A 12,780-nucleotide genomic window follows, 5' to 3' on the forward strand; every position below is an offset into this window, starting at 1 on the left:
CATGTTTTCAGCCTTTTTTTTTTTTAATTGATCTTAGCTACTAAGTCACAAAACCCAGCCAGATCCAGCAGGACCCCAAACACACCTCTCCCCCAGGTCTACCTTAACACCTCCAAAATCTGTGTCCTACAGAAACGTTCTTGCGGGATCAGAGGGGCGTTTATCTGCACTGGGATCAGCCAATATTTGCGTCAGAGGCAGTGAAACGAGACTTCCCGGTAATCCAGGAGCGGGAAATCAGCTCACAGAAGTGCAAGCTCCACATTGGCTTTTAGTTTTACCCTCCCGGCACTGACTTTGTGGGGCTCCTTTTCCAGACGGGAACCCAGCTCCGTTGCTGTGGTGGTCCCAGACCTTGTGCTGTTTGAGAAAATCTGCCTGCGGGGATCAGAAAGAGATGGCCACCGGACAAGCCCTCCTGCTTTTAATACTCATCGGAGTAGCCGAGCCCGGGGCAGGTCGATGCCCTGCCTGCGAGACGGCAGCCCTGGCCCCAGACGTGCAGAAGACGTTCCTCATTGAGCTAGCAAAACGGAGTATTCTCTCCAAGCTGCACTTGAAGGAGCGACCCAATGTGACCCAGCCAGTCTTCAGCGCGGGCCTCCTGACAGCTCTGGGGAGGCTCCGTGTCGGGCGCACGAACCCGAGCGTCACGTTGGAGATGCCGAGCCAGAGCCCCAAGACCGATGAGCAAGACTATGAGATTCTCAGCTTTGCTGAGCCAGGTCTGTAAGGTCTCACGGGGTGTCTCAAGGGGTGCTGCAGGGGCATATCGTGGGAAAGAGACATCCCCCAAGAGGGGCCTCTGCAAGGGGGCATTTTACCCCATTGCAACCCCAAAAGGGTACAGGAACATAAATCACTCCCCCAAGCACTTACGTCCAACCTTACACCGCAAGGAAATAAACACATAAGAGTAGTTCACTGTCAACTGGGGGAGAGGGTTTAGCGGGGTCCTTCAGGGGTAAGCCCTGGGTCTGGCACTATTCAATATTTTCATCAGCGACTTGGGTAGTGGAGTGGGGGGAATGCTTCTACAACTTGTGGATGACATCAAGGTGGAGGGGTAGCAAGTTTTGGCGTTCAGGTTTAGAATTCAAAATGACCTTGACGAATCAGAGCTTTGATCTGAAATCAACAAGATGTAATTCAATAAAGACAGAGGGCAAAGTACTTCACCGAGGAAGGAAAAATCAAACGCACAACTACATGTTGGTTGCGGGGAGGGGAACTGGCGAGGTGGCCGTACTGCTGAAAAGGGTCGCGGGGGAGGGAGAGTGGATCACAAATTGCCGATGAGTCAACAACGGGACGCAGTTGCGAAAAAGGCTCCTGTCATTTGGAGATGTATTAACAGGAGTGTCGGATGTAAGACACGCGGCGGGGGATCAGCGGGCGTGTTGTGACCAGCTCTGCGCACCGCACTTTAGGAAAGATGGGGACAAACTGGAGAGAGTCCAGAGGAGAGCAGCAAAAAATGATCAAAGGTTTAGAAAACCTGACCTCTGAGGAAAGGTTAAAATAATTGGGCAGTCTAGAAGACTGAGGGGGGACCTAATAACACTCTTCCAGTGTGTTAAGGGCTGTTATAAAGAGGCTTGTGATAAATTGTTCTCTGTATCCACTGAAGGTGGAACAAGAAGCAATGGGCTTCATCAGCAGCAAGGGAGATTTAGGTTTGATATGAGGAAAATCTTTCTAACTATGAGACTAATTAAGCTCTGGGATCAGCTCAAGGGAGGTGGTGGGATCCCCCTCGCTGGAGGTTTTTAAGAGCAGGTTGGAAAAACACCTGTCAGGACTTATCTAGGTTTACTTGGTCCTGCCTCAGCACAGGGGGCTGGACTGGATAAACCCTCGAGGTCCCTTCCAGCCCATGGCTACAATTCCATAAGGCCAAGTTCTCTGCGGGCGTAGAGGGGTGAAACACCATTGAAGTCAGCGGGGCAGGTCTCATTCACAGCAGCAGAGATTTCAGCCGTGGAGCAGAATTAGCTAGCCCCCAGTGAAGGCAGCGGTAGATGGCTGGCTGGCTGGTTAGCCCCCGGTGAAGGCAGCGGTAGATGGCTGGCTGGCTGGTTAGCCCCCGGTGAAGGCAGCGGTAGATGGCTGGCTGGCTGGCTAGCCCCCGGTGAAGGCAGCGGTAAATGGCTGGCTGGCTGGCTAGCCCCCGGTGAAGGCAGCGGTAGATGGCTGGCTGGCTGGTTAGCCCCCGGTGAAGGCAGCGGTAGATGGCTGGCTGGCTGGCTAGCTCCCGGTGAAGGCAGCGGTAGATGGCTGGCTGGCTGGCTAGCTCCCGGTGAAGGCAGCGGTAGATGGCTGGCTGGCTGGCTAGCCCCCAGTGAAGGCAGCGGTAGATGGCTGGTTGGCTGGCTAGCCCCCGGTGAAGGCAGCTGTAGATGGCTGGCTGGCTGGGTAGCCCCCGGTGAAGGCAGCGGTAGATGGCTGGCTGGCTGGCTAGCCCCCGGTGAAGGCAGCAGTAGATGGCTGGCTGGCTAGCCCCCGGTGAAGGCAGCTGTAGATGGCTGGCTGGCTAATTCCCGGTGAAGGCAGCGGTAGATGGCTGGCTGGCTAACTCCCGGTGAAGGCAGCGGTAGATGGCTGGCTGGCTGGCTAGCCCCCGGTGAAGGCAGCTGTAGATGGCTGGCTGGCTGGCTAGCTCCCGGTGAAGGCAGCGGTAAATGGCTGGCTGGCTGGCTAGCCCCCGGTGAAGGCAGCGGTAGATGGCTGGCTGGCTGGCTGGCTAGCCCCCGGTGAAGGCAGCGGTAGATGGCTGGCTGGCTGGCTGGCTAGCCCCCGGTGAAGGCAACGGTAGATGGCTGACTAGCCCCCGGTGAAGGCAGTGGTAGATGGCTGGCTGGCTGGCTAGCCCCCGGTGAAGGCAGTGGTAGATGGCAGCGGTAAACGTGGCCTTTTGCTTAGTTTAATTTTTGTTCCACTGGCTTCATGGTACTGTACTTGAAAACCCTTCTGACTCGTTAGCTCAAAGCTAGACGGGAGAGGATCTAATGTAACTCTGTGGAGAGAGTCCAGGGGGCGCTAGATGGTTGGGGAGTGCTGTTGTCGAACAGCTGCCGTGTTCCGCCCCAGATGCAGCTCCATGTTCAGAGGGCATTGCTGAGTGCATGTAGCTTGTAAAATGCTATGGGATCCTTCACTATCCCAGTTTAAACAGGATTAATTTCTCCTTCCCTGGAAATTCAGCCGCCTCTGGGGTGGAACGTAGCCCCGACTCTCCCTCAGCAGCACTAAACCCACTGGAGGCGAAGATCAACGTATCCAGCTGAAATACCAGGTGCTTGGGATAAAAAGCGACTTCCCGATGCGGAATTTAGCCAGCGCCCCGGGGCTGACACCCCCAGCCTCACATCCTATCCTGTCATTATATAAAAAAGCCCTGTCAGCTCTTTGGCGCCGATGGCGATGAAGACGGTGTTTCCGGTGAAAGCCAGCACCGCGCCCCCTAGCACTCTGCCAAGGGCCCGCTTGGGCCAGACTGAGAAGACCACCAAAGCGCTGGGCTTTCCTTGGCAGGCTCCAACCCACGAGTCACTAGCACCCGCCTGCTTAGCTCACCAGCGAGCTGCCCAGGGTGGCCCGGGCTGGCAAGTGCAGAAGTCTCTTGGTAATGGTTTTGGCTGGGCACAGAGTTGTCTGAAGTGCAGCCAGCAAGACGATTGCTGGGCCAGGCCCTTGTGTGTATTTTTCCATGGATGTCACTTTGCCTGTGGAAGGAGCTGTCGGCCAGGGAGCCTCCGTGGTATATTGTGTCTGGACACCCACAGAGGCAGGTCTGGACACCCCGTGCCACGTCACAGGCCTGTGTGGGATAGGCCAGCCCATTGGCCAAAGGAATGACACACTATGTTCTTAAAACATCCCAGAACAGTGCTCCTCCGTAATACGTTGTAGCCCGATCCGGGCCTGCACAGAGAATCTCTTAGCACAAAGATGTGGCTGCAGGGAGTCAATGAACATGCATCATGGCCCAGCCCATCAATCCACCCTCTAGAGCAGGGGTGGGCAAACTTTTTGGCCCGAGAGCCACATCGGGGTTCCAAAACTGTACGGAGAGCCAGGCAGGGAAGGGCGTGCTGCCCCCAACAACCTGGCCCCCGCCTCCTATCCGCCCCCACACACTTCCTGCCCCCTGACTGCCCCCCTCAGAACCCCCGACCCATCCAACCCCCTCTGCTCCTTGTCCCCGACTGCCCCACCCCCTATCCATGCACCCGGCCCTTGACAGGCCCCCCAGGACTCCCACGCCTATCTAACCTCCCATCCCCTGACCGCGCCCCCCCCCCCCCCGGAACCTCCGCCCCATCCAACCGCCCCCTGCTCCCTGTCCCCTGATTGCCCTCCGGGACTCCCTGCCCCTTATCCAACCCCCCTGCCCCTGACCACCACCCCCCAGAACCTCCGCCCCATCCAACTGCCCCCTGCTCCCTGTCCCCTGACTGCCCCCCAGGACCGCTGCCTCTTATCCAACCTCCCCTCCCCCTTACCATGCCACTCAGAACAGCAGGACAGGCAGCCCCACCGCCCAGAGCGCAGGGGAGGGGGGACAGCAGGGGAGGGTGTCACAGAGTGTGGGGGGACACAAGGCCCTGTACCCCCGGCTTTCTGCGATTTACCATGACTCTTAGCCAGCCAGTAAAGCAGAAGGTTTATTTAGACGACAGGAACACAGTCCAAGACAGGTCTTGCAGGTACAGACAACAGGAACCACTAGTGTGCCAGCCCTTTTTTAGGTTACAACCTCTTTGCCAGGGTCGAGCTGCAGACTCCTCCGTCTCTGGGACCGCTCGCTGCGATCCCCCGGAGGACCCTGTCACTGCAAAAGTCCTTCTCCCTGGTCACACACTCCCAGGGTTTAATCGCCCCCTGAAATCGTTTTTTTTTTTTTTTACTTTTTAGCACACCTGGTCCCCGTCAAACCCCCTTCATTTTACTGCTCCCCAATCACTTACTGCAGGAAGCGCCGTCCACGGGGTGCAGTAGATCCCGCCGCTGCCACCAGTTGTCACGGAGTGTGGGGGGACACCAGGCCCTGCACCCCCGGCTTCCTGTGATTTACCATGACTCTCAGCCAGCCAGTAAAGCAGAAGGTTTATTTAGACGACAGGAACACAGTCCAAGACAGTCTTGCAGGTACAGACAACAGGACCCCTTTAGTTTGGTTCATCTAGGGGCCCCAAGGACACCACAGCCCTGGGGGGGGCAGAGCCCCGTCTGGGCCCCACTCCATTTCACCAGCCATCTCCAAAACTCTAACTCCCTCCAGCGTCTCTCATTCAGCCTTTTGTCCATTTCCTGGGCAGAGGTGTCACCTGGCCTCCAACCCCCTTTCTGGATTCTCATGTTACATGCTCAGGTATTGTCCCTTAAGGCCAGTCTCCCATCCCCCAATGCAGACCGTCCCAGCTAAACTTCCCCCTCAGCATTCAAAGACCACATTAAGAACAGTCCCAGTTCGTCACAGAGGGGGCGGGAGCTAGCCTCCCCGGCAGGGAGCTTAAGGGTCGGGCAGGATGGTCCCACAGGCCGCATGTGGCCCGCGGGCCATAGTTTGCCCACCTCTGCTCTAGATGCAGATGCAAAGAAAGGGATTTTTCTTTTCGTATTTAGATCTGTAATGCCGGGAGAACAATGATCTTACATTTATAGGCGGCGTCTCCTAAGGGATCTGGGAACAGCGGCTATACGCGAGGATCACATTATCCCCTGCTGAAATGCAGCTGCCTCTGGGGTGGGATAAAACAGCACAGAAACACCGCACAGTGATTTAAGCAGCCGGAAGTGGAAAATGGGCCAGATTCTCAGCTGGTGTCAGTGTCGCTTCATTAAAGTCAATGAGGATTGTCACCAGCTGAAGATCTGGCCCCATATCTTTCTCCAGCTTTACTAGCAAAGGGAATTTAGGAAAGGACACCAGAATTCCCAGCCTAGCCTAGATTCTGCTGCGCGCCATTGGAGTAAGTCTGGAGGTGAAGGAAAACAGGGCCACCCCAGCCGTGGCATATCATGGTCGGTGGAGTCCTGCGCCATGGCCCCAGGGCTGTGCTTAGCATTTAATGCAGTGGTCTCCTGTTCCCTCTCGTCTAGTTCCCCCCATCCCCAATAGAAAGGGCACTCCTGACCCGCCCCAATGCCAGCCTAGCCCAGCGTCAACGTGGAGACCTCACTGCTTCCTTTCCTAATGCCCCCCTTGCTGCTTTGTCTGCAGGGCCCTCCGCTCCCAACAGGACACGTCTGCACTTCCACTTCACCCAGGATGCCGGGAGAAGCGTGCAAATCCTCCATGCCGACATGTACGTGTTCCTGGCAGCCCCCAGCGGCCCCGCGCGCAGGGTCACGGCAAAGCTGCTGTTGTCCGAGCCGGGCGATGCAAACCCGACGCTGGTCGGCAGGAGGCAGCTGGAGGTGAAGCGGGGAGGCTGGGCCGCGGTGGAGGTGAGGACAGCTGTCCAGAGCTTCTTCAGCAAAGGCGGCCAGAGACTAACGGCGGAGCTGGAGTTTGAAGGAAGCCCGGAGCCTGCCCTGCTTCTCAGCAGCAGCGACTCTCACCGGCCGTTCATGGTGGCCAAGGCCCGGGCCAGGCCCCGACACCGGATTCGCCGCCGGGCCGTCGAGTGCAATAGCAAGTCCAGGACGTGCTGCAGAAAGCAGTTCTTCGTTGACTTCAAGGAGATCGGCTGGGAGGACTGGATCATCCAGCCGGAGGGCTACCGCATGAACTACTGCACGGGGCCCTGCCCCACCCACGTGGCCGGCATGCCCGGCCTGGCCTCCTCCTTCCACACAGCCATCCTGAATCTCATCAAGGCCAATGACGCGCACGCCGCCTTCAGCTCCTGCTGCGTCCCCACGCGCCGCCGGCCCCTCTCTCTGCTCTACTACGACCAGGACAGCAACGTCGTCAAGACCGACATCCCCGACATGATCGTGGAGGCCTGCGGCTGCACCTAACCCGCTGCCTGGCGCGCACACAGCTGCCTTTGCACTGAGCGATTCCTCCCTCGAACCGGGACAGGACAGAGATTCCCACGCCGAGGCCCCGTTCCCACTGGTCCTGCTGTTGGAATTCACGTCCTTCACGTACATGACTGATTGTGCCGCTGAACCGTGCTGTGTCAAGCACCTTCTCTCCGGAAGACGGGTACTGGAATCTCACCCCCAGCCAACGGCCTCCCTCCGCCCTTTCCCGAGCCGTCCTGCGGACCCCAGCCAGGGCCCCTTTGCAGCAGTGGGTTCTGCCATATGAAGACCCACTCTGCAGGGAAATTGGACCGAGCCCCCCAGACCTCAGAGACCGCCAGAGGGAGATGCTGGGTAGGGTCAGAGAGGAGGTCAGTGCTGCCTAGACAAATTCAGATGGGAGGAAAGAAGGCGTAAATTCTTGCTGGGGAGAGTAACTACCCACGGGCACAATTTACCGAGGGCCGGGGCGGCTTCGCCATCACGGACCATTTTGCAATGGGGACTGGATGATTTTCCAAAAGCTCTGCTCTAGGTGGGGATGCTACCCAGGGACTCAGACGAGACAGTCAGAAGGGGCCTTGGGATCTCTGAGTCTGCGGCTGAGCGGGGCGGGGAACAGGGGGCCACAGCACGTCACTTGGCACTAGAGTGACCAGATAGCAAGTGTGAAAAATCGCGACTGGGGGTGGGGGGTAATAGGTCCCTATGTAAGAAAAAGCCCTGAATATCGGGACTGTCCCTATAAAATCGGGACATCTGGTCACCCTACGTGGCACCGAATCAGAGTTGCAGCCTGGGACATCAGCTGGCGCGCGCCGAGTCCTGTGGAACCAGGAGAGTGGTTTGGGGAGAGGGGCGCGCTGGTCCCGACGGGAGGGACGCGGCCCGGCTTCTCTGTCCGTAAGGCGCCCGCAGCCCTTTAAGATGTCTGTTCCTCCCTCCCTGAGCCGCCTCTGTCCGGTGCCCTCAATAAAACGCTGTATCTGTGTGCGCGTGACCTCAGTCAGCTAGCAAGTCCCTCCCCATCCCCACACGCGGATCCCAGTCCTGCCCCAGCCGGTGCCAGGAGCCACCACGCAGCTGCCACGGCTAGCACCGCGCAGCGCCCAGCGGGCACCGGGAGCTGAGCTTGGGGCGGGCCTGCCCTCACCAAACAGTCATTCCCCATCAGGGGCCAGGCTGGCTCGGCCTCGCACGCCAAGGCCTGCCCTGCTTCCAGGGGCCACTCAAGAGGCTGCTGCCAGCTCCCCAAGCCGCAGGTGGCCTGGGACTTGCTAGCCCCTGCCGCAGGCTCTTGCTGTCTGCTCCTGGGGGTCGCCTCCTGGGGGGGCAGCGCTCGGGACCGTGGGACTGTGAATCCTGGCTCTCTGCAGCCGGCCCGCTGGGGGCGGAGAGGGGGCGTAGCAGGGCTGGTCGGAGCTGTTGCCAATCGCTGCTTGCTCAACTTGCGTCCACGCACCCAAACAGCACGCTGAGGGGTGCCAAGCCAGCGGGGGGGCAAAAGTCCTCCCCCGTCTGAGCAAACATGCTCCTTCAATCAGATCTTTTTTCTTTTTTCGGCGAGACGGGGTCTGATCCAACAGCCAAGGCTCCTGAGGGCAGCACGCAGCTGGCTCAGGGACGCTCGGCTCTGGGTCTGACACTCGCACCCGGTCCCCAAGTGGGGACAACCGGACTGGTCCCCTGCCGAGCTTCCGGCTTGGGGGCCTCTCAGCGTGGCTTGGCTCCGGGCTCCCCACCTCGGCCCCCAGCTCTCAGATGGATTTGCCTTCTCCTGGCCGCAGCCCAGCACCGCTCCTGGGGTAGGGGCTGGAGGGTCGAGGGCTCGGAGGGCAGGGGGCAGGACAGCCGGCAGCTCGGGTGTCTAAATCGGGCCGGTCCTCCCACTGGGAAACCGGGGGTGACCCTGCGTCGACTCCCAAAGCCAAGGCTGAGCTCCGTGCGGAGAACCTCGCTGCCCCCTGGGGCGTGGGCCCCAGCAGATGTAGCTAGGGAAGCGGGGTCTGAGGGCAGCACCACGGGACCGACACCAGCGTACGGGGCTGCGTTCCGCTCTCCCCTGCGGTTTCCAATGCGACAGGGCTAGGATATAAGCCACCTTCCGCTCCACCTCGTCCAGATCCTGCTCTTACAGCAGCCTCGGGGCTGCTCTAATTTCTGCCCTGCCCCCGCCCGCTCTGGAACAAAGAATACCCATAATTCAGTGCGTTGCAGCCCTGCCCCTGATCCACCCCATACACCAGGAGCAAGGTTGGTGCAGGGATCTTATGCCGGCTCCACACTGATTCTTAGGGGTCATTTCCCCTCTGTTAAGGCCCCTTTACAGTGCTGGAGCAGGACAAAGATTCCTGGATACAATGGAGAATCCAAGCCCCTCGCTGTATTGGAGTCACTCCAGATTTGCACCAGTGTGAATGAGATGTTATCAGTGTAGCAGCAATTCATCCTGGCGAAAGGGGCTGGATGGCAGCTCCTGCTAACATCCCTGGTCATCCAGAGACCCCTGCAAGGCCAGGATGGAGAACATGGACATTTCTTTACTATTATTACGGGAGGGGGGGGGCGGCAATGCATGACTCAGTTTCCCCACTCCCTTTGGATTGTCGGCCCCAGGGAAGGAAGGGGTTAATTCCTCCTCGCGGCCAGGATGGGCTGCTCGTCCAGGTGGCTGTCTGGGCTGGTCTGACTGAAGAAGAACTGGCCCCACGTGCATGATGGCCCGGACAATAATTGTTAAGGACCGGCCATCAAGGTAGGGTTGCCAACTTTCTAATTGCGCAAAACCGAACACCCTTGCCCCGCCCCTGCCCTGAGGCCGCACCCCCACTCACTCCAGCCCCCCCTCCCTTCCTCACTTGCTCTCCACCGCCCCTCACTCACTTTTACTGTGCTGAGGCAGGGGTTTGGGATGTGGGAGGGGGTGAGGGCTCCAGCTAGGGTTGCAGGCTCCAGGGTGGGGCCAGAAATGAGGGGTTCAGTGTGCGGGAGGGGGCTCTGGGCTGGGGCAGGGAGTTAGGGTGCGGGAGAGGGTGCGGGGTCTGGGAGGGAGTTCCGACATGGGGGTGGGGTGCAGGGTCTGGGAGAGAGTTAGGGTGCAGGAGGGGGTTCCGACCTGGGACAGGGGGGTTGGGATGCAGGTCGGGGTGCGGGCTCTGGGAGGGAGTTAGGGTGCAGGAGGGGGTTCAGATCTGGGGCATGGGGCTGGGGTGCGGGGTCTCGGAGAGAGTTAGGGTGCAGGAGGGGGTTCCGACCTGGGGCATGGGGTTCGTGTGGGGGGGTGGGGTCTGGGAGGGAGTTAGTATGCAAGAGAGGGTTCCGACCTGGGACAGGGGGTTTGGGGTGCAGGTGGGGGTGCGGGGTCTGGGAGGGAGTTAGGGTGCAGGAGGGGGGTCCGACCTGGGACAGGGGGTTTGGGGTACAGGTGGGGGTGCGGGGTCTGGGCGGGAGTTAGGGTGCAGGAGGGGGTTCAGATCCGGGGCATGGGGCTGGGGTGCAGGTGGGGGTGCGGGGTCTGGGGGGGAGTTAGGGTAGAGGAGGGGGTTCTGACCTGGGGCATGGGGTTCGGGTGGGAGTGCGGGGTCCGGGAGGGAGTTAGGGTGCAGGAGTGGGTTCTGACATGGGGCATGGGGCTGGGGTGCAGGTGGGGGTGTGGGGTCTGGGAGACAGTTAGGGTGTAGGAGGGGGGTCCGACCTGGGACAGGGGATTCGGGGTGCAGGTGCAGGTTGGGGTGCGGGGTCTGGGAGACAGGGTGCAGGAGGGGGTTCCGACCTGGGACAGGGGGTTCGGGGTGCAGGTGGGGGTGTGGGCTCTGGGAGGGAGTTAGGGTGCAGGAGGGGGTTCCGACCTGGGACAGGGGGTTCGGGGTGCAGGTGGGGGTGCGGGCTCTGGGAGGGAGTTAGGGTGCAGGAGGGGGTTCCGACCTGGGACAGGGGGTTCGGGGTGTGGGCTCCAGCACCGAGAGGGAGATGAATGCTGGAGGTTTGGCTCAGGGGGGCCGGTGATGCTCCCAGAGCAGACTCTTTGTCCAGCTCTGCTCTGACCAGAGAGCCCCTGAAGGCTGAATTCCAGCTGACCAGCTGCAGGTCTCTCCCCCGGGTCTGGGCCCATCTGGGCTCCCCGGAGAGCCAGGAACCCCAGGTGCGAGAGCCCGAGGGCCCCATCTCAGGGCGGTGGAGCTGCGAGGCTCAGCTTTGTAAAAAGTGGAAGATCCAGAACACTCGGTGTCCGGACATGTGTCCCCTGGACGGGGAGAGGGGAGGCGCATGACCCCTTCAGCCCCAAGCCTCTCCGCTGGGGCGCTCCTTTGGGCCACGGCTGGCTGGGCGAGCCCAAGAAAGCCCAGTTCCCAGCTGCGGCCAGGGGCAGCTTCTGGCCTCTGACAAGCGGGCTGGGGTCTCCGCCCGGGGTCTGAAGAGGTGACAGCTGGCTCGGGGAAAAGCCGCCTCGGGGGGAAGTGCCGCTGTGGACGGAGCACTTTCGAAGTGGGGTGTTTCCTTCCCACTTTCCCGGGTTCACCATCACCGCAATGAAACATTCCAACCCCCCGCCCCAAATTTCCACTCCGTGGACGTTTCAACTCTTCATCCCCATTCGAGCCGAAAACTAATTTCGGACGTTGGGATCTCCCACGGGCTGGACTTCCCAGCTTCTGACCCATCCCGGCCACCAGCATCGGTGCGTATGGACCCCATCCCTGGTGCCCCCCGGCCCCCAGGCCATGCCAATGTTCCGCAGTTCACTCCCCTAGCGAGAGCTGCGGCCAGCTGCGCCCACAGCCCATGGCAGCCAATCGAAGCCAGATTCCACAATGTTTCCCCCCTTATCTTGCTGGGCCAGGGGCAGGCTGACTTGATAAGGGGGGATGTGTCTGTGCGTGGCGGGTGGGGGGGGGCAAAGGTTCCTCCGGCCAGTCGGACACATGGGACCCGTTATGTAATCTTATGGGCTTCCATCCTGGCAGCTTGGCTGTCACTTATACCTGTGTGCTGGGGCCCCTGCCCTGGGGACTCCACACAGCAGCTGACCTGGTGCAAAGGTGCTACAGGAGGAGGTGTCCCCCCTACCTCCGGGAAAAAAACCCACACGGAGGGCCCTGCCCTGCCTCCACAGCAGGAAGTGCTGGGGGCAGGGTATGGAGAGGCTGGGGGCAGGGCAAGGGCAGGAGGAGGCGTGACTGGACCTGCACCCCAAGCAGGGGCCACAATTTATGGCAAAGTTGGCCAGCACCGGGGCCATACCAGCCCCTGAACGGGCAAGGCACAAGCCGGTCCCTGCGCAGGGAGAAAGCTACGGCTTTGAGTCCGTCCCCCATCCCCGCGGACACCCCGATGCAAAGTCCCGGGGAGCAGCTATGCCGTGCCACTGGGCCCCTGCCCGCTTGCAGGGGGGAAGTTAAAGGGAGTCCAGACGAAGTCAGTAGTGTTCTGCACGTCCACCCAAAGCAGAGGCCAGAGAAGAGATGGCTGCATCTCAGCACCAGAGACAGAACTGCCTTCCCATCGCTCCCAGCAGGGAACGCTGGAAGGGGACAACAAGTGGGGGGAGATCACCCCCCCCCCCAGGCTGTACCTGCACGAGGATATGCAGATTAGTCAGGCTGAGATGCTGAGACCTGGGTGCTGCATAGCCCAGCCTCAGTCCCTGGGGGCAGCCAGTCCAGCCCCCTTTGCCACCCACATCTTTTTAACCAGCGTTCGAATGCCTCTTCCCTTCCTGGAGTCAATGGGCTGGGAGTCAGGATGCCCTGGGTTCTATCCCTGGCTCTGCCGCTGACCTCGGCCAAATCACTCCCTTGCCCA

The 12,780-nt window shown here is 60.2% G+C and overlaps 1 protein-coding gene across 1 annotated transcript; it reads left to right on the forward strand.

Moving 5' to 3' along the window:
- Positions 1–244: 244 nt before the first annotated feature.
- Positions 245–7,969, forward strand: INHBC (inhibin subunit beta C). Its single transcript, XM_065576616.1, has 2 exons — positions 245–725; positions 6,227–7,969. Exons 1-2 carry the CDS (start codon positions 398–400, stop codon positions 6,967–6,969), a joined length of 1,071 nt encoding a protein of 356 aa, XP_065432688.1. The 5' UTR covers positions 245–397; the 3' UTR covers positions 6,970–7,969.
- Positions 7,970–12,780: the final 4,811 nt, after the last annotated feature.

Source organism: Chrysemys picta, chromosome 22 (genome assembly GCF_011386835.1).
Source record: "Chrysemys picta bellii isolate R12L10 chromosome 22, ASM1138683v2, whole genome shotgun sequence".
Taxonomy (NCBI): Eukaryota; Metazoa; Chordata; order Testudines; family Emydidae; genus Chrysemys; species Chrysemys picta.